This window comes from Crotalus tigris, unplaced genomic scaffold (genome assembly GCF_016545835.1).
Source record: "Crotalus tigris isolate CLP2741 ecotype Arizona unplaced genomic scaffold, ASM1654583v1 scf7180000021232.520764, whole genome shotgun sequence".
Lineage (NCBI taxonomy): Eukaryota > Metazoa > Chordata > Lepidosauria > Squamata > Viperidae > Crotalus > Crotalus tigris.
In genome coordinates, this window is record NW_024098413.1 from 178,924 (window position 1) to 205,000 (window position 26,077).

General features: G+C 38.2%; 1 protein-coding gene across 4 annotated transcripts in view; it reads right to left on the reverse strand.

Annotated features, from left to right (window-relative positions):
• Positions 1-441: 441 nt before the first annotated feature.
• Positions 442-26,077, reverse strand: part of GULP1 (GULP PTB domain containing engulfment adaptor 1) — a 147,371-nt gene continuing 121,735 nt past the window's right edge. For 2 of the 4 annotated variants that reach the window (XM_039369793.1, XM_039369791.1), the window contains 6 exons: positions 25,565-25,681; positions 24,444-24,536; positions 12,821-12,959; positions 12,171-12,265; positions 11,740-11,750; positions 442-8,669 (listed from right to left, as the gene is read on the reverse strand). In XM_039369793.1, the coding sequence (XP_039225727.1) occupies positions 8,648-8,669; positions 11,740-11,750; positions 12,171-12,265; positions 12,821-12,959; positions 24,444-24,536; positions 25,565-25,681 (477 nt within the window). In that variant the 3' untranslated portion in view covers positions 442-8,647. The remainder of the gene's footprint in view (positions 8,670-11,739; positions 11,751-12,170; positions 12,266-12,820; positions 12,960-24,443; positions 24,537-25,564; positions 25,682-26,077) is intronic. The other 2 variants (XM_039369792.1, XM_039369789.1) reach the window with 1 other exon arrangement.

A 26,077-nucleotide genomic window follows, 5' to 3' on the forward strand; every position in this document is an offset into this window, starting at 1 on the left:
TATTGCACTTCACTTTATTTTTAATGCACTTTTGTGATTACATTGTGTATGCATATTGATTTAAACACCCTAATGATATTACCACAACCTTCCCATGGAGTTGTTGTTTTTCTTAATATTTGTTCTGCTTGGAGTGTCCCCGTGTTTTACACAGTGTTTGCTCATTGATAGCCAACCTATCAATGCATGATATGATGAGGGAGTTTTGTTTTTCAGCCATCTTGTCAAAGAGCCTGATACTTATCTGGGCTGACAGAGAGTGACTGACTCAAGATTAACCAGACTGCTGCCATGCTTAAGAAAAAAACAAGAACTTGGATCTCCCTACTCCTTCCAGTAGCTTAACCTCTGGCTTTATGCTGGGTCTCTATATGCCACTCCTCCCCCTGCCTGTCCCTTCCCCCCAGTCTTTATATTAAATAAAGATTCCATTCAATGATGCAAGTTTAATTAAACCATTTATTTGAAGCAAAATAAAACAGACAGTTGGGATTACATAGAAATACAAATTTCAACTAAAGCACTAAAACTGTTTTCATTAAAAATGTAATTTCTTGCTGTATTAATTTAGAGTTCTTGGACTGATTTTGAATCAGTTAAATTGCATTTAGCAATTTGCAAACCAATTTCCATAAAAATCAGTAAAACAAAAGCTTTCTTAAAAGGTGCAAATATTTTCTGAATGTTCTTCTATATCCCTTGTAAATGGCCTCTAAATATATGCCTATTACGTAAAGCTTTCTTTATGATAAAAATACAAATTCTATTTGTTTAAAAAAGCCATTCATATGGCTACTAAACATCATTGTTGTACAAACTGCAAAATACTATTTGATGAACAAAACTATTGATGTGTCTATGATACAGAGCCTATTCTACTCATTAGTGGATCTCATATATATCTATATTGACAGGCACATGGGCCAATATCCAAAGAGTCATTTTTCTATTTGCTGTTATTCCCAATGGCTCTGTTTCTTCTCACCCTGCCCAACACCCCATAAAACAATGGAGCCTTCTGGAATGGAATTTAATATGATGGGAGGATCTATATCCAGAAACAAAGTGGGAAATCAGAAGCACTGAATAAATGCATTCCATCCTCTTTGGATTCAGAGCATAGGTATAGATATACATGCAAATACTAAGGAAGAACCAAATAATAAAGGAAGACTTAATACAAATCAAGAGTATAGGAAAGGACTCAGTAAGGCTTACAGCTAGGCAGCTGTCTAATTTTAATCATGTAAAGAATTCCAGGTTACCTAGGCATCTGCTTAAGTATTTTGTGAGATTGGAACAAAGCTTTAAAAGGTAAATACCATTGCATAAATGCTTTCTTTTTATGTTGTGAATATGCATGTAAACCTTGCAATATAACATTAAAAACTATTATTTTGCAAACCAAGTACCAGACCATTAGGGTGTTTTCTCCCGAAAAATAAAGTGAGCAAAATAATCTCTTATGTTTCTTTCCCATTTCTCCTGAGCACTTCTCTTTATCTTTCTCTTCATATAAAAAGCATCCCCCCCCCAATCTTCTTTACAGTGAAAGGCTCCTAACAGGAGAGAAAAACTTTCCCAGAAAGGTAATTTTTTTTTTTTTTTGTACATCTTGAACAAACTTTTGGTAAAAATGGGGAAAAAAACCCAAAAACGAACAAGCAACTTAATTTATGAATACAAAGAAATGCATAACCAAAATTTCATTTATTGCTATGCAGAGACAAAGTAGTACATTATCTCAGTAGTGAGCTCCCTTGCAGAGATCCCTTACAAATGATAAACCTACAATCTGCCTTCATCAAAAACCTACCTTAAGTTTCTTTTATCTCTATTTCTCCCGTGATATTCATTTGTAATTTTTGTGTTAGAATGCAAAATGAAATTGTTTGTCCATTTGTTGCCCTGATATTCCAAGTGGTTTGCACTGAATTATCAGGTGACAACCCAAGGCTGAAAGGAACAAAGCTCTTATATCCAAACAGTACAACTGCACCAGAAGCCTCAGATCACGTTCAAAAATATGTGTGGTTTAGGTTTTTGAATGCCATCACTATTGTAATGGAATCTTTGCAATTAAAATTGAAAATTTGCCATGTACACAGCAATTTAACATGCACCACAAGCAGTGCCCTTAGCATGCACACCTTTAATTAACCTTCACAATAGGATTTGCAAATAGCGATGCTGAGAAATACGTAGGTTGGGCTTTAATTTTAAAAATAGTGTGGAACATTGGGAATGTTTCTATGTACACATGGATGTGTTTGTGTGTGTGTGTGTGTGTTCAAAATAGCTAATTATTATATGACTGTTACTGAAAAATTCAGATGTGTATACATTTCCAAGTACCCTCTGGAATGTGAAAAATCTAATCAAATACATCGTTAGGAACTACATTTTAAATTATAAAATAATAGAAAATAATTGGTATATTAATATTTGGCATAGTTAGAGATTAGATATCGCAATTTTAAAAATAACAATCTATTTCATTTAGTAGATGTATATTAAATACAATGCATCTGAGAAGCATAGAGGTTGCCTTTAACATTTACTTCTAAGTCAGAAATGCTGTGCACTCACAAAATTATCATGAATTGGGGGCACAGCAGTTCATTAGAAACCTAGCTTGATTTGTGGCCCTTAATAACAACTTATTAGGAAGCTATGCTATATAGGTGCAGGTTATATAGATTGGAAGGGGCATTGGTCTTACCTGAACGCCTTTTCTCAGCGTGATGATGGAGAATCCACCAATGGGTTAACTTCATCTTCTGCCTGCAGACTAGTCATCCAATTTTGCTCCGCCTCTGCTCCTGGGATCTCCCTGACCCAGTCTCAATGAGGCGAAAGCTAGTTGGCTATGTTTTCTTGCGTTGACTCCATCCTCTCCCCTCACAGGACCTGACTGGCCTCAAGGGTGAGAGTGGATTCTCCATTGTCACGCTGAGAAAAGGTGTTCAGGTAAGACCAACGCCCCTTCTCCAGCGTGATGAGTGGAGAATCCACCAATGGGACATACCAAAGCCTTACTGTCCTTGTGGGTGGGATGCCATCTGGCCCTGTGTCCCACTCTGATACTATGCACTGGAGTACTCTCCTGCCAAAGCAGGCCTCCGCAGATGCGAATCTGTCTAATTTGTAGTGTCTTATAAAAGGGGAAGGTGACGTCCACGTCGCCGCTCTACATATTTCTTCAATCGAAGCCTGAGTTGCCCATGCTGCTGAGGTTGCAGCACTGCGCGTGGAATGTGCAGTGATTTGTCTGCAGACCATCAAGGACTGTCCCCTGTATGCCTCTGCTATACACCTTTTAATCCATCTACCGATTGTGGATGCAGTGACCCTCCGACCTCTTGTGTGAGAGTGGAAGGAGACAAACAGTGCTTCTGATCTACGGAAGGGTGCCGTTCGCTTGATGTACTGCTTTAAAACTCTGCAAACATCTACGGTGTGCCACTTGCGCTCCAGTTCATGGGACAGTTTGGGGCAAAAGTTTGGCAGCACCACCTCCTGCGCTCTGTGGAATAGGGAATTGACCTTTGGAACGAAGGAGGGGTCCAAACGTAATACCACCCTATCCATGTGGAAGGTACAAAGGTCCTCCCTCACTGACAGGGCTGCTAGTTCTGAGATGTGTCTTGCTGAGGTAACAGCGACTAAGAAGGCAACCTTAAGGGTCAGGTACTATAGGTTACAGGTCCTGGCAGGCTCAAATGGAGGTAAGATTATGGCCTGTAGGACCTTAGGTAGATCCCAGGAAGGGTATCTATGCACCACAGGTGGCCTGCTGTTAGATGCGCCCTTTACAAAGGATCGCACCATTGGGTTTCTGGCTAAAGTTTCAGAGTTGCCGTAGGTAAGAATGACTGATAGGGCAGCCACCTGTCTACGAATTGTGTTGGGTACTAACCCCCTATCCAGGCCTTCTGCTAGGTAGTCTAAGATATCTGGGATAGAGATGTTGCATTGGTCTAGTTGTTGCCTGTTGCACCAACCGCAATAATTTTTCCAAGTGGAATCATAGATCCTGTTAGTTGTAGGCCTTTTAGAGGCCTGGAGAGGCTTAATGACTCTTTGTGAGAAGTTGTCTTTCTCTAGGAGACTCCGCTCAAGCGCCAGGCGGTCAATTGGAGCTACTGTGGGTCTGGATGTAGCAGGGATCCCTGGTTGAGGGAAATTTGGTCGTGTGGAATCCTCCACAGTGGAGATGTAGATAGGTTTATGAGATCGGCAAACCACGGCTATCTTGGCCAGTGCGGTGCAATGAGTATTACCTCCGCTTGCTCCTGCAATATCTTCCTGATGGTTGCTTGTATCAAAGGAAGAGGTGGGAATGCATACAGCAGTCCTTTCGACCAGTGGCCTCGAAGTGCATCCGCTCTCTCTGCTCCTGGTGTCACAAAACGAAAGAAGAACCTCAGAATCTGAGTGTTCTTTGGACTGGCAAACAGATCCAACACTGGATGGCCGAATCTCTCTGCTGCCTCTCTGAAGAGGGCAGGGTGCAGGCTCCACTCTGAGTGGTCTATCGTTGTCCTGCTCAGGAAGTCTGCCTGGTGATTGGATTCTCCTGAGATGTGCTTGGCCTTGATGGAGGCTAGGTTGTTGTGTGCCCAGGTTCCCAGCGCTTGTGCTTCGTTCATGAGAGCCCTGGAGTGCGTGCCTCCTTGTCGGTTGACAAGCGCTTTGGCCGCCACGTTGTGAGTATGAGCATGTGTCGATGCACCACTGCGCTGTGGAATTGACGGAGAGCCAGGTGTATGGCTCTGAATTCTAGCCAGTTTATGTTGTGCTTTAGGTCTTTCTTTGACCATTGACCCTGTGCTAGCTGTGATTGCAGGTGTGCTCCCCAGCCGAATAGGTTGGCATCCGTTATAAGGGTGACTCGGTTAGCTTCCCTGAACAAGTGTCCCTTCCCCATCACTGGGGAGGACCACCACTGGAGTGACCTCAGGACCTTTGGTGGCACCTTCACTCTTTGGTTTGAGGAGCCTATCCCCACTCTTTGGAATGGAAGTAGGAAACACTGGAGCTCTCTGGAGAGTAGCCTTGCCCAAGGTACAATTGCGAGGCATGACACCATCTTTCCTAGCAGCTGTGAGAGTGTAACCGTTTCCTTCAGATGAGGTTCTTCTTGATCAGATCTTTTGGAGATGGGCAAGGAATGAACCAGTTCAGTGTTGTTGAGAGGAATTCTAGGGATAGGCCGAATCTGATGGTATTTAGGACCCAGAGGTCCATGGTGGTGGCTTGCCATTTGTGGGCAAAAAGGGCTAGCCGACCACCAATGGGGGGGCCCTGGGCCATCACTTGGATCTGCGGTAGGGATGCCCCCTGGCTCCTCGAAAGGGCCGTCTTGCTTAGGCCTGTTGTCTGAACCTGTCCCTATTATTGTTTCTCTCACCTTGATGGTCCAATCTGGGCTGATAGGGACAGGAAAAGGTTCCCTGATCCATGCCTGCATCAGGTCGGAAGGCCGGTCTGCAGGAATAGGAGGGAGCTCTCCTCTCCGTCCTCTTTGTCAGGTGGGCCAGGATTTTGCGTTTGTCCTTATTTTCAATTAAGTAAGGGTCAAGCACCTCACCAAAGAGCCGGCCACCCTTATAGGGTGCTGCCGCTAAACACCACTTAGCCTTCATGTCCGCTGTCCAGTGCTTGAGCTACAGCAATCTGCGTGCACCAGTGTTGTATGCTATTGCTCTGGCAGAGAAATTGGTTGCGTGTAAGGAGGAACCTGACATGAGCTCCGCAGCCGCCACTAACCTTCTTAAATTCTGGTGAGTTTTCTCCTCTACTGGGGGAATACTCAACTGGAGTTGGCGCAGCCAAAGAAGAGATGTCCTTGCAAAAAAGGACATAGTGATGCCTGCCTTGATTGCCCACGCCAAGGCCTGGTGTGCCCTGCGGAAGATGAGGTCCATCTTCTTGTCTTCTGATTTCAGGGCCTCCGCTGCATCCCCGGCTATCAGGGGTGGAGAAAAGAGGGTTGCAATGGGTTCATCTATTGTTGGCATTTTTATTATCTCTGATAGTGCTGGATCTATGTTGAACATTTTCTTGTCTGCCCCCCCCCATGGGAGGAAGGAACCCAGTGCCCCCATGTTGTTCTGAACAGAATCAAAGAAGAGAGGTGGACAGGGGACAAAGTGTTGGGTATAGGTGGGCTGTGAAAACACTTCGTTGTTTGTGACCTTATTAGTTGAGGGATTGGTGGAGGTTTCTTTCTGCGGAATCGGAGGCCTCTCTATATTTGTAGTGCCACTGGCTTTATGTAGCAGTGTCTTGAATAAGGACGGATTAAACAGGCCTACAAATGGGGGAGGATCTGGAGATACATCCTCTTCGTCGGTCAGTCTCTAATCCATCAGCTCATGGTCCTCCGTAGGAGACTTCCTGCCTCTGGAGGACCTGGAGGAGGAAATAGAGTCTTGGTACTCAGAGGCCTCCTCTTGAGAAAAGCGAGAGCCACCCCTAGAGGCCACAGACCTTGTTCTGGAACAATGGTATCTTGAGGAGGCCATGGCCTGTGTGACAGCCTGAGATATCAGGGATTGAAGGTGTTCTGAAGACATTGCTCCATGATTATCTAAGCAACGGGTGCCTACTTCTGAACCCAGATCTCCAGGCCCCTTGTTTAGGGGAGAGCCGTTTCCCTGTTCCATATCGGCCTCTGTTTTCAGAGGTTCCTGGCTGGGCTTCCTTGTGCCAAAAATTTCCTCCTCCCTGTAATTGGATGGCTCTAATTCATCTTCAGTGGAGTTTTGTCTCCTTTTGGCTCGGGAGAATTGTCTCTCTAGAGCCTGGTGATATTGCTTAGCCTCCCTATCCACTGCTTTGGAAGGCCTTTTGGCCGATGTTGCCTTGGCCTTGATCTTCCTAGCCACCTCCTACTTGGGTGATCTCTGTCTTTTACGAGCAGGTGGGCTGGTGGTGGCAGGTTCCTGCACTGTTTGAACTGTGCTGGTATCTGCCATTCTTAACTGGAATAAAATTCAATTCCGGTCTGGTTCAGGGTAATTGTGAGCTGATCTATGTCTTGTGCTCTTCAATTATTACTATTATTATTAATATCATTTTTTTTATTTTTTATTTTTATTTCTTATTTTTTAATTATTATTACTTTAATTATTATTATTATTATTCCTATGTGGCTAGAAAGAAGGACTGAGCTTGGGTGAGTTGAGGTTGTTATTGGTCGAACCCAAGTCTCTCTCATGTCTCCCTCAGCTGAATTTCCTGGAGACTGCCCAAAGAAAAAAACAACTGCGCGTGTATAGAGTGGAATATGGTCAGTGTGAGTTGCAAGGGAGTTGGGGAGATGCAGGGAAACTCTGTGAGGGAGCTGCGGAGGTTAAAAGTCCTCTGCCCGACCAGCTAATCCCCGCTTCAGGCAATAGAAAACAATAGGAGCCTTCAAGGTCTTTAGTTGAATTTAGGGTAAGAGCCTTGGAGAGCTGTGATATTCCTCTGCAGCTCACCAGCCCCCTATTGTTCCCACGTGGCTCGCTGGCTTCCTTATGATCTGCGGGAGGTTTAAATTGCCTGCTGATCAGCTGTGCTAATGTATTCTGAATTTGCTTTGGCTATCCTGGCTAGCTTTGTGGGATGATTGGTTTGGGGGGGAGGAGATTGTCTCTCCCTTTGTTCAGGGTCACACTTGGTGACCGGAAAATGGCGTCTGGTTCCTTGTTTGTCCTGTGATTGGCTGGGCTCAGGCCAGCCTCGTGGCTGAGCTGCAATCCAGCAGCAGAAAGGGCTCAAACGAACAGCCGTTCATTCTTGCAGTTCCTCCCTCCCCCCACGGATTGACCAAAATATCAGAAATATACGACCTTAAAGAAGAATCACTTCAGGAGTCAAGAATTCAGTCTAAACGGGCTCAAGACTAATCGAGACTGGGTCAGGGAGGTCCCAGGAGGAGAGGCGGAGCAAAATTGGACGACTAGTCTGTGGGCAGAAGATGAAATTAACCCATTGGTGGATTCTCCACTCGTCACGCTGGAGAACTATGGTTCTCAGTCTCACTGTAATTGTTTACAGGAGTGTGCAAACATTCATATTTTTTATTATTTATTGAATTTGTTTGCCGCCCATCTCGCTGCCAGGTGAATCTGGGTGGCCTGCAATGTTATTTGATATTGGCAACAGTATTTGTGTGGAATTAAGAAAGCAATCATAGGGATTTTATTTTAAAAGTTGTTCTTTTCAATCATAGTTCCAAGTGCTTGTTTGCTGTCTGAAAGTGGTGTGTAACAAAAAGACTTTAAAAAGACTTCTCACAGGTTTATGATGGGTTCCCATGCTGTACAAGTGAGTCGCCAAAAGATACAAAGAATGACTTGCAAAATATGGAAGATCAAAAACAAATAGCAGTGTGATTTCATTTTAGCTTTCTGTACATGAGTAAATTTTCATTTCACAGGAATAATACTGCAACTTATCTGGAGTTTTGAAGAAGCAAATCTCACAGAGGATATAACATGTTGAGAAACATTTTTGGCACATCAATAATATTTGTAATACATTTTAAAGTTTTGTAAAAAGAAATAAAGAAAGATAGTATATTTTTAAATGTCTATTCCTGACAATCAGCACTTGCTGTCTAGAGGATCAAGGCAAAACACTGTGCCTTCCAGAGTCAGTCCCATTTTGAACCCCTCCTGGAACAGAGTAAGAACAGAGAATAAAGTAAGACACCATATCTCAGTCTTAAAAAACATAATTTCATGTAATTTCAGACCTAAAAACATTGGCACCGTTCTGATTTACATATATGTTTCTCCTGGTTATTGGGTAGATGGTTACCCATGTCTCATACTTTGCCCAACACATTTGGAGAGAAAGGAGACCCCCCCCAGATACATTTTGACTTCATGATAGTTATGTTTGCTTTCAAGCCAGACTAGATTGCTCCAAAGCTTTTAAGAAATTGGGATCCATCCTCGTAATAGACCATCTGACCATTATATTGCATCAAGATATGTAGATCTTCAACTACAAGGCAGAAATTTTATGTGGCCTGCTATAGTAGCCAACAGTCTTCGTTATTTTGCTCTTTGTTGCTGATCATTTTCTAATGCACCATTCCTGCAACCGGGGATGGGCTGGATGACAACTCTCCAAATGTCTTTACAATTAACAATGGGGTTAATTAATGTAATGGGGAATGATAAATCATGTAACTTGTTATGTATTTTTCCATTTCCACTCATTCAGACCAAGAGGCAGAGGCACATGGGAAATTCTGTCATATATCCTGTGGGTAATGGGCACTACTTACAATAGAAAGAAAAGTCCTTTTGGATTAACTAGCTCTAAGTAATCTATCCAAATAAATAAGATTCTGGACTATCCTGGACAAGGATATATTGAAAAAAATAGTATATTTCGTACAGGCATCTATTAACATAAGAGACAAAAATGGCAGAAATCTCAATTAATACAATACATGTATGCATGTGACACACAGTGCAAAACTTTGAATGAAGCAAATTTTCAGAGCTGCATCACTTCATTTTGCCCCTTCTCTATTGATGAGTTGAAGGGCTGTCCAGCCATCTGTTACAGGCAGTCCTCGATTTACGAGTGCAATGGAGCCTGCCCATTCCACTCGTAACTCGAAAACTTGTGGGAGTGAATCTCGTACCTCGAATGAGATCACTCTCTTGCTTGTTAAGATGCACGCAGCTTGTTAAGTGAACATGACATATCACAGGGTGGGGAAGGCCATGGAGGGCCTACTGATGGAACAGGACCCCAAGGCTTCCCAGACACACTAAGATACCTCATGCTTCCCCCTCCCTTCCTGCTACACTGTCTCCTCTCTGCTGCGGTTCCTGCTACCATCCAGATCTGAGGCTGGGGTATGCTTCCGCAGCCTCCCTGCAGCCCAATCTGGGCACTGGATTCCTTTTCCAGGCCACTATCTCCTGGAAATGAGCCACTGGAGGGCCACAGAAGCATCCCTCGGCCTCGGATCCAGGTGGCAGTGGCCTGGAAAAGGCCTCCGAAGCACCGATCCAGCCTCCAGACACATGTGGAAGCATCCCACAGCTCCAGTTCTGTTCTGTGTTGCAGAGAACAGAGGCCTAAAGTACCATGAGATTTTGCCCCACTGATCTTGCGTGATCTTGCATTTTCTTTAGGCCTCTATTCTTTGCAAATGCACCAAAGGCCTGGAGCAGCCAAGAAAGTGAAGGATCTCAATCTTCGCGGGGTGAATATTGAAGGCCTGGTGCCTAGAGAGACCCGGGAGGGGTGGGGAGGGAGGGAATAACCAGAGTGAATGTTGCAGTGCTACTGTGGTTACTCATAAGGGCGAATGACTGCCGTGGTACAGCAACATTCGTAATTTCAGGACTTGCTCATAAGCACTAGGGGGCGCTTATCATGTAACTTCGAATGAGCGTTAAGTGAACGCTTGTAACTCAGGGATTACCTGTATTTAAGAGAATAGTATACTTGCATGAAAACTATCCCCATTGCCAGTTCCTTTCTTTTCTAATCACCTGTATTTAAGTGAGATCATGGATATGTCCCTGTTTTACAACTATTAGTTGAGATATGTATTCTTTGAAAATGCTTGTAAGACAAGTGCTTGCAGGAGCAAAACACCTTTCTAATGTTCAATTAATCTGCTCCCTTTTTTTCAGACCTCCTTATGAACTTGAAGAAAAAAAATCACATCTATTTTAACATGGGTAGCATACAAAACCAGAAAAAACAAACACCATAAAAACATATAAACACATTACATCAAATGGAAGCCCATACTGAAATAATCTTACAACCAACAAAAATCTATCAGAGGCCTTAGACAAACAGTAATCCATCAACTCCAGGTTTAGGTTTAAAGCCAGTTTTTCCCAGATTTCTGGAACATAGGAGAGGAGATGCTGGCCCACTTCTTCCATCCCATAAGGGGATAAAGTTTATTAGATGGGACCAGGAGTGCACCCACTCTATGTTTGGATGTAGTAGGTGAGCAGAACCAATTGAAAAGAAGTTCAATGCTCTAATATGTCAAAGTGTCCTGCACTAGAATTAGCCAAGGAGTTTTTTGCAAAGTAATTTTCAAGATACAAGATCATTCAATGAACATGCTTCGGGAACAATTCATTTACATCAATGTTTTTTTTAAAATACACATGAAGGAAAGGTACTATGGAGGTCTTATTTTGAAAGACCATCCTATTCTTTTACAATTGAAATACTAAAGAGCTAAAGAACATAGAAATATTCTTTTCACAATGGAAGAGAAAGAGTAAGGGATATAACTTCTGACTTCATCCTACAAAGATGTACAGTTATATATGGATATCAGCTTAAATAGGTACTGGAAAAGGTACTATATGCTTTCTAAAAATGATATTATATAGGTAAGTAAAAAATCTATATTATAGCTGAGATGTACACATACACAGTGGTCTTTTATATAGGTAAGTTTTTAAATTAGGTCTCAAGAGGCTAATTATTTATTCAGTCAAGGAAAAAGTTAATATTAGAAAAAAGGAGTGAGCAAGACATTTCCCAATTTTACTCTTGGCGATTTAGCCCAAAATTTTACTCAAAATGTTATATATATACTATAAGAGAAACATTTAACAGGATTCAGGTAGGAAATCAGATACCAACTCACATATTACAGATGCCATCATTACAACAAAATGTACAACATGATGTAACTTAGTAGAAATGAATTGAAACATATGGAGAAAATAATATACCAACCATCGCTGACGCTGCATATCCATGAAAGCACAAAGAAGAAATAATAGAATTATTGCTAGCAATATCAATAAAATGCACATTTAACAGATAATTAAATTTAGAACTGGAAAATACATATGGAATATGTTATCATGCTTTTATTATATACCTTCTATTATAAAAGCACTATAAAATATATGTAGGTAATATAAAAATGTATAGAATCATTACTTACATTTAACAGATAAGTAAATTTAGCACTAAATTGTGTAAGGAACATTTTATTGTATTTTTATTCCCTCTTTTATAAAAAGACTATAAAATATATGTACTGTAGGTATAACACATAGATGGGGGAGGAGGGTTGGATAAGTTTTTTTCTGGCTAAATCTACCACATTTCCTCCAGTGTTCACATCTGATATTTACACAATTGTAAACATTTAGAATTACCTGCATCTCATCTAGCTTAGATTGGATGTCTGGAGGAAAATCTCCTGCTCCACAGCTGAATGGATCAAAAGGTTCTGCTCCAAAAAGGTCTCTCTCTAGAAAGAATAAAACATAGTCAACAGAAAAGGAGGAGTGTATATAAAATCACATACTCGAACAACTGGCAAAATGCCCCCCACAACTCAAATTTGCACTGAGCATTATGCTATATTCTCAAAGGGCAAACTATGAAAAGCTCTTCTCAGCTTGTAATTTTAGAGCAGTAGTTCCCAACCTTTTGGGCACCAGGGATCGGTTCTGGGGAGAGAGGTTTTTCTGTAGGCCGGGGTGGGTGGGTTGTGGTTTCGTGTGCTGTCTGCAACCTGCATATGAGGCTTCGCTTGTTTGCACGGCCCAGTTTCTGGCATGCTGTGGACCAGTGCAGGTCCATTGACTGGGGGGTGGGGCCCTGTGTTTTAGAGCACTGCCTTTGATCCTGGGACTGATTTAATTTTCGTTTTCTTGTTTTTCCCTGAAATGCATATCCAGGATGCAACATTAGTAAGACGTTCTAGCAAGCAATTCTCCTTTAGCTAGCTTGTTGGTTTGAGCAATGACTACACAGTAGGCATATATTGCTTTAGGTTATGTCAAGGCATTCCAGAACTTACTGATGTCTGTAGATCTACTGGGCACTGGTGGAAGCTGAGTGCCATTGCGAGTAGGTGTTGATGGCTTTGGGGAGATGGGAGAAAATGGAACCATATCAAAGATGTCGGTGGAAGGAGACTTTGGTGTAACACTGCTTGCCTATAATAAGGAAAATAAATTAGGGCAAATACTTAACAATACTAAATGAACAAACAGCATTGAGTTTGCATGCAGAAAGGAAAAGGCCGCATTATCCAATAAAGGAACTTTGGAAACAAAAGGCTGAGACTGAATAATTTGAGCATTTGTAGCCCAAAGTTTATGAAACATGTCCTTCTTGCACCAACAACAATTAAAGTATTTCATATTTTGAATGTGTCCTGGCTTTCTTGAATGAAATGAGTTTTGAAAATTAAAAAAGTTGCAAAAAAGAGTATAAACACATCTTGAGTAAAGACAGAGATGCTCTTTACCGGGGCAGCAGATTATAAATCAGGATGAATACTGAAATCTAGAGATATCTTCTTTTATTAATTCCATATTCTGTAATAGTACCATTAATATTTTGCCAGTCTGGCAGGATAATTATTCTAAATGCTGGAAAAATATTGTGTTGAAATAATAATAATACTTGAACAAGGATGAAGGTGAACCTTTACCTTCATCCTACACCCAACCTACAGATATCCACCACTATTGCAAATAATACTTGAACATCACTAGCACTGACGAAATCTCCATCAGTCATTTGCAAAAGGCAGCTTTACTTGGAACAGCAACAATATGGTTTACACCATCAAACAACATCTGCCTATCTCAAGTCCTTGGGAAGGACTCCATAAGTGGATAAAAGTGTAAAATTCAGTCTAAACATCAGATGGCCTGGCAAATCAATCATAGTTTATTAAATGATATGTCACCCGACTCCCACCAATTCTGAATGGTCACTGGAAACTTATATAATAATGTCAATGCAAATATGATTCCATTTATTTATGCTTAATATTCCAAGATCACATTACTACATAAAACCTAAAGGTATATTTAGGGTCAGCTAAATAACATTTTTCTGCAACCTCTCTCTCTCTCTCTCTGATTATGATTATTTATTACATTTGGCATATATTTTCCCCCTTATTCTCAAACATCTTGAATAATGATGAACCCAAAGCAAGAAAGAAATGTGTAGCAGAAAATCGAAGCCCACAGAAATCTAAAGCACAAAATAGGAATTTCCCTAAATTATGTTTCAAAATGCTTTGTAAAGCAGTTATAAATTGCATAACAGGATAAGACTTACAGGATCTATAATACCTGTATAATGATGGAATACATAAGATGCATACAACTTCCCAGTTACCCTGTGGGGATGAAGTATACTATATTTTGATTAGAAATTAAGTGTCTTCAGGGTTTTCCTTTGTGGGTCCCACATATTGCTATAGAGAGCTCTAGATTTTATCCAATGGTGCTTTGCTGTATGTGTAAGGAATCCTTTCAATTTCTGGGAACTTTGTGATTATAGTGAAGGCTGCTTCTGGTGAAAGAAATTGGATTGATGGATTTTGATAAATTCCTCTTCTGTCCTCTTTCTTTGTGACCATTCATGTTATTCAGATAATGAACAATTCTTTTGCAAGGGAGGAGGAGGGAGAAAAAAAAAAACCCATTTTTCCCTTACTGGATGGGAGGATCTTTTTATTTTATTTATTCATTAAATAAAATGTACAACAGCCCAATAAAACAATAGCCAAACTTTTATTTATAGAAAGACAGTTTATAATCCAGTACTTTATGCCATGTACTTTAAGCAAGCTGGTTAAATCCACCATGGAGAAAACTCTACAGTCCTTGGGTACCAATGTGTTTCCGGAGTAGTGGTTTTGTGGCTAGTATAAACATAACATTCTATTATTTACTACTTCAGGCAACAATAGGAACTTGGCTTTTCTGCAAGAGACAGAAGTATCTGTACACAGTAAGAAGAGGAACAAAGTTTCTGAATACTTTTGTGATATAATACAGGTAGTCCTTGATAGATGACTGTATGTTTAATAACAGTCTGGAATTATGATAGCTTTGGAAAGGGTGCTTTAGTAAAGCTTCTGACAGTTGCAAAATGTTGCACTATCATTCTTTAATCCCATGATGGTGATTTGGGAGCTTGACAACCTGCTTGCAAGTGCAGGTTACCAAGCATCCCATCATCATGTGATTGCAATCTCTGATCTTCTCTACCACCTTACACAGAAGCTGGGAAATGGGGTAACTAAAAGGGACGATTGCAAGTTGCTACCAACTGCCTAGAAAACCTTTTGTCTTTGGATGAAAGAGCTGCCTCCTGAGGGGTGATGAATCTTTCATAGAAAAAGAGCTGAAATCCCAAAGATTGTGGCTGTTTCTATACCCTGCCAAAGGAGTTCCCTTCTGTGCATAGAGGGGAGGTGAACTCCTTTGATGGCCGAAGAAATGGTTTCCATTTCTGCACCCCACTGAAGAAGTACCTTTCCATGCATGGAGGGGAACATTCAGCAGGCAGCTCTTTTGGCCAGCCCCCTGAGGTAAAAGGAGCCAAAATTCAAGCAGAGAGTCAGCCCAGAAAGGTAAAGATCCATCAGGAGTGGGGGGGGAGGAGGAGGGAAGCCTGGGAAGCCTGGTGCAGACCACACATGAGTCTCTCTTTGCTCATGGAATAAAAATCCTATTTGGATTTCAGCAGGCAGGATTTTCAGCTCCCGAGTAGAGCTTCCTATCCCAAGAAACCTTATGCTCCTTACCTAAGACTCCACCTGTTAAATAACCCACATGATTGTTTAAAGACCACAACCAGGAGTGCCGGGATTGTGGTTGTTGGAACGAAGCAGTCACATGGACAGTCATATGATACTTCACTTAATGACTGCTTTGCTCAATGACCAAGATTCTGGTCCAAATTGTGGCTGTAAATTGAGGACTACTTGTATTGTTTCCTAGTTCATTTAGACTGTATTATTTCCTTAAATTATTTCCTTAAATGCACTGTGCTATTTATACATAAGATCTCTAGCTAGCTTTGGTTACCATTTAGAAATTCAGTTTTGAATCATTAATATTTTGGTACTATGGAGAGGTTACCACCCCAAAATTTGTGTTCCCAGGACTCCATAATATAGAGTGAAGTCATTTGATGTACCATGTATCTGTAACATAGATGTACAAAAATTATGGAAGTTTAGACAAAAGTGTCTCTGATATCACTGGTTACATGTTACATTATACTTCATATTCCTCCAGCCTTGTGCTGCCTTAAACTGGCATTGAACTTGTAGGGCATGAGAATAACTTGTAGGTTTCAAACATGATTTGAAAGCATTAACTGGGTTTGCATCTGAGGTACAGTTTTCAAAGACCTTTCTTGAGTTGGTTTCAGCAATCATCAGTTTTTCTATTGCCTGGACATAGTATGAGAATTACGTATTTTACAAGTGTATATCCACCAATGTATCAAAACTCTTCACTGCCTTCCATATGCACTTGAGTCTTGTGAAAAGACACAGATTCATTAGGCAGCATATTAGTTAACGTTTACAATGTAAAATGTGACAATTTTTTTTTAAAAAAAAGCTTCAATTTTTATAGTAGTTTCTAAACCCTTCAGAGAAACTGAGTAACTCTTGGTAGGCAATCTAATAAAGCTAGTATGGAAAATTGATTTTCCTTCTACATAATGGATAAGCATTGTTTTGCTAGTTCCACATGAAACAAGCTATTATATAATAGAATAAGCACAACTCTATTTTGTGTATATGCACATATTTCTCAGTTCATGCATTCATGCACAAACCATTTTAAATAAATTTGCTACATTTTTCTCAGTGATAATGTTAGACTGACGAAAGCTATGTGTATGGTCCAATCTGTTACTTTTCCATGTTTTTGTCCTTCCTACAGAAAAACAAGTTTCTGAAAAATGGCCCAGCCTTATCCAAATTAATCTTCATATCCCATGGGCTGACAATGTATTAAATAAGCTTCTTCTAATCCACTTAGATTCTTAGATATATACATATGTGTGTATGTATGTGTGTGTGTGTGTGTGTGTGTATGTGTATGTATATATATATATATATATATATATATATATATATATATATGTATATATATATATATACATACATCCAATATATTAAATTTCAGACAGAACCTTTGAGCCAAGGGTAAACCTTAGCATTATATTATCATGAACATCAGTAGTAAATAGTAGAAACTACGTAGATTTATTTGCAATTTTATGTTATTTTAAAAGGATGACCTAAACTATATTTAAAAAGGCAGAAACTCTGATTATAAACAGATGCTTTATTCTACTTTTAGATAATGCACAGGAAATTACGGAGAATTAAAATCAACTTATATACAGGTAGTTCCCAGTTTAAGAATAGGTTTCATCCCCAAGGTCTGCCCTTAAGTCAATTTTGCCGGTAAACTGGAACAATATTATTGTAACATATTGCATAAGTAGTACCATACTGTAATGAACTTAAATCATTGTGTAACTTGAATCATTGCTTATTCAACTTGATTTTTTTTTTCCTATCATCTTTCTCTCCTGCTCATTTTGCTTTAATTACTTCTGTTTGGATCAACTTTTTGTCCTTTGCTATGATCTCTTTACTAGGTAAGTTTCTTTTTCTTTGGTTATTCAGTCAATATTTCCCAATGATAGCCAATTGCTAATTACAAATGAAACTTGCATGAATGAAACGCCATTTCTCTCAGCTCATTTTTAGAATTATTTAAGCATGTTGCAACTCATAAGTGGAACAAATGATGTGCCTTCTTCATTTAGAGACAAAATGAATTTCACTAATACAGATTCACATCTCTTACTGACTTTCCAGGAAAATATACACTTATCAAATTGAGTTCTCCAAGAGTTTAGATCGGGTACCCACTTTTAGTTTGGGTATATATGGATAGGGCTCATAATATATTTCATTTTGTGGAAAAATACTTCTTTCTTTTTATATAAACATGTTATTCTCATTCCACGTTATCAGTGACAAAGGCCTTAACATAAAATTTTAAGAAGTAATTAGCCTTAAATTTTGTGAGCTTTATTTTTATATCTGTGTAGTAAGTCTTGAAGTATAATAACTACATTTACTCCCACAACATAATCTGCCCACCCAAATACAGTAATATACAGTAGCAAAATCTTACTCCATAAACATTTTAATCAAATGATACCCATTTTTAAAAAAGATGCTAATTTGGATGAGTGGCAGAAGGGTATCAATAAATTTATATGGGCTGGGAAGAAACCAAGGGTGAAGTTTAAGATTTTGCAAGATGCTCGAGAAAGAGGAGGGCTTAAGGCACCTAATTTGAAATTATATTATGATGCAGCCACACTAACTCTGATAAGTGATTGGCTTAATCTAACAAACAAAAATATTCTTTCTCTTGAAGGGTGGGATTTATTATATGGTTGGCATGCATATTTAATTTTCAATAAGAAAGTAGATCGAGCTTTTAAATCACATATTTTAAGAAATGCCTTACTTCGAGTTTGGAAGAAGTATTATTACAGGTTAAATTACAAAATACCTATTTGGGGGATTCTTGGACATGCAACTGAGGGGATTTCTAAGGGGATGAATTTTGAAAAAATTCTGTATAAAGAATTACTTATTTGGTCAGGTACTGACTGGCAATTAAAATCTTTAGATGTATTAAGGCAAGAAAATATTTTACAGTCATGGTTCCAGTATTTACAAATAGTGGATAGGTGGACTTTAGATAAGAAAGTAGGAATAACATTAGGAGATGAAAATTTGGTAATTCAGATTAAAGATCAGAATCAGGCTCACATAAAAAGAATTTATAATGCGTTAATAGAATTGGATTCGGAAATGGAATAGGTTAAAGAATGTATGGTTAAATGGGCTCAGAATATCCAGGAACCGATTCCATTGGATTTATGGGAGATAATTTGGATTAGAAATGTTAAATTTACACAGGCTCAAAATTTAAGGGAAAATTTTTACAAAATGTTTTATAGGTGGCATTTGGATCCTAAAAAGTTGTCTTGTATGTATCCTAATTTACAACCTAAATGTTGGAGATGGGGTAGTTCTGATGCAACTTATTTTCATGTTTGGTGGACTTGTAAAAATATTAAGGCTTTTTGGATTATGATTTGGTGGAATATTCAAAAGATTTTTAAAAGGAAGATAAAGTTTACTCCTCAACTATTTTTACTAGGGATTTTTGAGGATTTTGATGTTAAAGAAACTATTTTAATGTTGAATCTAGTAACAGCAGCAAGGCTATTGGTAGGTCAATATTGGAAGAAAGATTCGTTGCCTACTATAGAAGAATGGACACTTAAGGTTTCTAATTTAGCAGAAATGGCTAAAATTTCTGCTTATTTAAAGGATTATATACAAGAAAGATATATTATGGTATGGAGAAGATGGATAGACTATATTCAGATTAAATACGGAACTAAAAAGTTCCATTTATTTTATGATTAAATTTTAAATAATAATTATTAATAGCATTTTATAATGGAAATTATTTAGTTTATTTACTGTTATTATGGTTCTTTATAATAATTGTTTTAAAATGGATTTGTTTATAATATTATGATATTAAGGTTTAAAGGGAGTTAAGGGTTAAGTATGAATTTAGTTATTGTATAATTTGTTAAATTTAATTAGATTTTTTAATATGTTTTTAATAACCCTGTACTTGGCTTTGGGAAGTGGGGGGGGGTTAGGGGGGTGGGGGGTGGGTTTGTGGGTTTAATTTTTTTTTGTTAATTGTCAATAAAACTTTTTCAATAAAAAAAACATTTTAAGAACAATTTCACATTTTACAGTATTATTTTAGGCCTAAGATGTAGGCCTAAATGTTCCTATTTTTTCGAGTATATGTAAAGTATCTGGTCTGTTTTCAACTATTGTGCAAAAAGCAGCACTTTGATACAATTACAATAAAAAACTAATTTTAAAAAGACTGTACAGCAGGATTACATTTGGTTGTGGGATGCTGTGTGTCCATGGACTGGCTTTGGAAGACTGCTCTGAAAAGCAATTGTGTAAATAGTTGAGAAGATTGCCTGGAATGATGAGAACTCACAGAGTGAGTGTAATGGAAGAACCATCTAAGAACTATACAAGCAAAGGACAGGGATCTTTGTAACAAGAAGTATTCATAACCAGACTGCATGTGCATCAACTGTAAAGGAATCACAGAAAGAGAAAAAATATTCTAAGGAATCAAAAGTAAAAAGAAAAGGGAGAAGTTCATTTTTTCTTAAAAAAAAACCACCTTCATTTTCAATCCTATTATAAGGAACGGTTGCTGGAATTGGGTATGTCTAGTTTAATGATGAGAAAGACTAGGGGCGATATGATAGCAGGGTTCCAATATCTCAGGGCCTGCCACAAAAAAGAGGGAGTCAAGCTATTCTCCGAAGCACCTAAAGGCAAGACAAGAAGCAATAGATGGAAACTAATCAAGGAGAGAAGCAACCTAGAACTAAGGAGAAACTTCCTGACAGTCAGAACAATTAATCAGTGAAACAACCTCCCTCCAGAAGTTGTGAATGCTCCAACACTGGAAGTTTTTAAGAAGAGATTGGACAACCATTTGTCTGAAATGGTATAGAGTTTCCTGCCTGATCAGGGGGTTGGACTAGATGTCCTCCAAGGTTCCTTCCAATTCTGTCATTCTATTCTGTTCTGTTCTGTTCTAACAAAAAGTAGCCATCTTTTGCATGGGGCATATTTCATTAGCTTGTACATTAAGTAATGCAGTTAAAAGTCAATGTTTGCTTCTTAAAAAGTAATAGCAGTTAAATGATATTTTTTTGTGAGATTCTTGTGTTGATAAAAATAACTCTTATGTATGAAGTATGTTTGCAAATTTCCACATCAGCATTTTAATACACATTGTAGATAAGCAAATGACAACCAGATGAGTATAGTGGTTAAGGTATCAGACTAGAAACCAGGACACTGTGACTTGTAGTCCCTATCTGAGGAAGGAGGCAATGACAAATCACTTGTGTAAATCTTTGCCAAGAAAACTGCCTGGAGACTTGTCCAGGCAGTCTCCAAGAATCAGACACAACTGAACAGAAAAAAAAAAAAACAACCAAATATGTATCTCCTCTTCTCAGCCAGATACAACAAAATTAGAATCTGATTCTCATTACAGAATCAAAAATCAAAAACACCCAGAACAGTTCAAATAGGAATAAAGGCACAAAGGTTATGGAACATGTGAGAGCTGAGTATTCAATCAAGCCAGTGACTCCAATTGGGGGATTCATAAGCTAAGCTAAGGTTTTTGATACGGGAATATACTGTTATATCCGGATATGGGGAGCAATTAAAAAGGCTTCAGCAATGAGTTCAGGGAAAACCACAGATGAAATGCATCCCAAAGGCTTTTTCTGCATTAATCCAATTTGAATTTGCTGGAACGCTTGAGGAATTGCAGCAGAGTATGGGCTGGAAGAGAAGATGCCAATATCCTCTTTTTTTCCCTCTCACATATTCACCCCTATATCATAATTTGAATTAGTGCAGCTGGGAGACCAAAGAGATTTGCAAGATGCAATAGGGCTCAGAAGCTGGGTCAACCGGAATTTAAATTCCATATTTAATCATTTTTATTAGGCTAAGGCTCAAAATAGCACTGTATTACTGCTGTACCCCTTGGTTGGCTTTCATGTCATAGGAAATTTCACTTAATTCTCAGTTGTCCAACCTGAAGAGACTACTGATAGCCAGCTTTTATATTTAGGAAAAATGCACAAAACTATATAATTCAGCACCAGCAACCAACTGAAATCCCTGAAACTAAATAGTCTGTGGAGTTCTTGATGCTCTGAGCTTGGTGTTCAGAGAGACCGAGGCCTCTACAATTCAACTCTGAAATACATATATTCTCTTCTATTGGAACTAAACAGTCTTTCAATGACATGTTTCAATAACTCTGGGAATAGACTGGCTACAGACTGCAAGCCATATATTCACTGGGACCATAATGAAATTAATATAATCTTCCCAGGAGTCTAACAGCTTAATAGTCTTAATCCCCCATTCATTATCTCTCAAGAGGTACACCTTCAATTTATTGCTTCCATTTTACCTAAACTTTGGGTGACTTATATTAACTATGCAAACTATCCTGATGACTTTGTAATGGCATAGACCCTAGCCTTTCATAATTTCTGCACAAAGAATCTTATTCTTGGAGCCCAGGTTGCAGAAAAGTGTTGCTACCAATGTTAAATACACAATTAGTCTGCCTAAAGAAATGTATTGAGAAGTCCTCCACAATCAGTCCTCATTGCATTTTTTTGTAAAAATAAAATACATAGCCCAGCATATTGGCTCTTATTTCTTCAATTATTAGCATTTATTTCGAAAATCTTTACAATTGTAGAAGATTTGAGCTATCTATCGCTTATCTTGGTATCTATGTATGTTTGTATGCATGTATCCATCCATCCATCCACCCACCTATATATCCATCCATGCTTAAGAACATGCATCTGTCCTATGGAAGCTGGGCATTTTGGAGAAACACTGATCTCCTTTTCTGTGACTTGTGTAACCTCGTGATAAAGTTTATATCAAGGGTAATGTTTCTTCATGCAACACTTATTGTGTTACCAAGCTTCATATCTGCAAATCCTCTGACTTCTTGCATTCTGTCCTTTGCCCACAAGAAATTCATCTAAATTTGGATTTAATAACTGACCCACAATGTGTTAAAATCTGGACATCGCTCTAGTGTTTATGGATTTCTTTTTAAAGTTTGCCCATGTCATTCCCAGTCATGCTCTTTCCCAATTTCCTTGCTTATTCATTCAACAAATTCTGCAATCAATTAGTCTCTGACAGAGTCCATAATTCAGGACATATTTTTGAAAAACTCTTTTTTCAATTATTGGGTATTAAGCCCTAGCTGTTTTCTGCCCATCATCTACAATTGGAGATGACCAAGAAGATAGAGGGCATCTTCAAGGGATACACATAGTGCCACGTAACTTGCCATCAAGGCAAATAGCCTCACTTCTTAACTGTGACTGAGTTTATTTATAACTCTTCTTTCCATCTATGGCTATCATACACACCTATAACATCTTCTGAACATCTCCGTTTCATAAGCTCTTATTATCTATAGGAATTTCAGACCATAAGGTATCTCCATAAGAGATAGCGCCAAAACATCTTATTTGCTGATTGTTGCGATCAGAATGGCACCTCTTCCACTTCTGGAAATCAACCTCTCATTTGTTTTTCAACAAACGCCTCTTCTTGTATTTTCCATGTTAAGTAAACACTATTGTTAATTGCAGAGTTCAGTCATCTTTGATCTTTATTGGGCTTTCTCTCAGTCCTACTCACCTCACAAGGTTGTCGTTTTGTGGGGGTAAACAGGCGAAAGAAGGAATATTAGGTATCTTAGCCACCTTGAGTTATTTATAAAGTAATAAAGATGCCACTCAGACTCGTTTTGTACAGAGAGATGAGCAGCATAATAAATTTAGTGAATTTAATAAGTAGTATTATTATAATATATATTATATATTATATTATATATTATATTATATATTATAATATATTATATTATAATATTATTATAATATTATTATAATAATTATATTATATTATATTATATTATATTATAATTATATTATAATTATATTATATTATTATAATATAATATATATTATAATATATATTATATTATATTATAATATATATTATAATATAATAATATAATTATTATAATAAGTAGTACTATTACTCAATAGTAGTAACTGTGAGAGGGACCTCGGAGTCCTAGTAGACAATCACTTAAATATGAGCCAGCAGTGTGCGGCAGCTCCCAAAAAGGCCAACACAGTGCTAGGCTGCATTAACAGAGGGATAGAATCAAGATCACGCGAAGTATTAATACCACTCTTCAATGCCTTGGTAAGGCCACACTTGGAATACTGCATCCAGTTTTGGTCACCACGATGTAAAAAAGATGTTGAGACTCTAGAAAGAGTACAGAGAAGAGCAACAAAGATGATTAGGGGACTGGAGGCTAAAACATATAAGGAACGGTTGCGAGAATTGGGTATGTCTAGTTTAACGAAGAGAAGGACAAGGGGGGACATGATAGCAGTATTCCAATATCTCAGGGGCTGCCATAAAGAAGAGGGAATTAAGCTATTTTCCAAAGCACCTGAAGGCAGGACAAGAAGCAACGGGTGGAAACTAATCAAGGAGAGAAGCAACCTAGAACTAAGGAGAAACTTCCTGACAGTGAGAACAATTAATCAGTGGAACAGCTTGCCTCCAGAAGCAGTAAATGCTCCAACACTGGAAGTTTTTAAGAAGAGACTGGACAGCCATTTGTCCGAAATGGTGTAGGGTTTCCTGCCCGAGCAGGGGGTTGGACTAGATGACCTCCAAGGTCCCTTCCAACTTTACTATTATTATTATTATTATTATTATTATTATTATTATTATTATTATTATTATTATTTCTCTTTCTTATGTTATAGTTCTACGCTGGTTTATGACTGAAATAGAACTAAAATCAAAAATAGAAGCATAAATTGCTAAGAGAAACCAGTGTACTTACTGGCAACGTATGTACTTGGGTTATTCTCAGCTGGTTCTCCAAATCTTGCACCTTGTTTTTTAGCTCTAGGTTTTCTGTTTCTAATTCATTAATCTGAAAAAATATGCATGTATCAGAAAAATTTGAGAAAAAAGTACCGAAGAAGGAAAAAGGCATACATTATCAAAACTAGACTGAATAAGCCTATAAAAATAAATCATCATGGAACACAGCATTTATCTTTAGTAAATAAGTCTACAAAAGCAAGATGTATTTCTGGTGTTTACATCATCATCACTAAAAGAGTCCCAAAAGTTTATCATATTTGTATGCAATATTAATTTACTGCACTGATTAAAAGGAAGTATATTTTAAGTTACCTAGAAATGGGTAACAGACTTATTTCCATAATACAGCCTTATCACATATATACATATATATTATTCACCAATGGCTTCCCATACAACCAATGTGTTCACAAAATAGATACATAAATACGTTCAGCAAAATTAACAGAAATCCTCAGTTTTTAATCTTATTGGGATCCTTTCTGTTGCTGGAACGTTCAGACAGGAAGACACATTTGCCAGTTTTTCTTCAAGTTCCCTAGTCTTCTGAGACAGATTTGGAAAAATACAGAAAGTTGTAGGCAAGAATGAGAATGATCAAAGCACATCTTCCCCCACTGAGTTGAAGAAGTTTCTATCAGCAGAGGGACAAGAATTAAGATATCATTCATTCTGCGTGCAAGTTAAAATTTAGCCATATTATTGTTCTTTTATGCAAAAAGATTATTCCCCTATTTCCTACAGTGAAAAACCACACTGGTTTCTCATTTCCATTTTTGTTTTAATTTTTGTCAAGTTACTCTGTTCCCCATTTTCTGGAGCTGTATTTCTACAGCCATAACACTTAAAATTTCACTTTAATAATTCAGCTGAATCCATTTAAATAAATCACATATAACTTAGTTACTATGAATGGGATTTATAATTATTTGTATTCCATTAATAAATGTCCTATAAAATTACTAAGATTTTTATTCCATCTATGGAATAGCCATAACAGTGTTTCTTTTTTTTAAAAAAAAAAAAAAATCTACATAAGACATTTGTTAAACTGAGACAGACTATGGAACTTACTCTTTTCTGTAATCCAGCAATCTGTTTTCGTGTTTCAACATCCTTTCCTCCTGATTCTAGGAATTTTCTGTAAGCAAGGTCAAACGCTTGGCCAATAGTTAGAGTGATCTCTTCTGCCTTGAAATAAAACAAGTCTTACCATTAGCATGCAATGGTAATGTTGCAAAGAATAAAGGCTCATATAAATTCACCATCTATATAATATTAAGGAACACGTCAGAACATTACCACAATTCATTTTAGATTACTAAGAACCTAATTTGTGTATGCATTTGGAATGTTTCCTGACACATTTCCTGGCACAATCAACTTTTAAGTTATGTATCACTTTCATTCAATGCAGAATTGGACCTCTTAGCAATAACATTGGATTGATTCAGATATTCAAACATATCTGTATGAACTATATTGGCATAGAACAATAGAAATTGAAAGCATAGAGAAAAAAAGAACAATCATCAATTTATTTTAGTTACTATTTTGCAAAGGGGAGGGGGCTCTTACAAAAAAGGC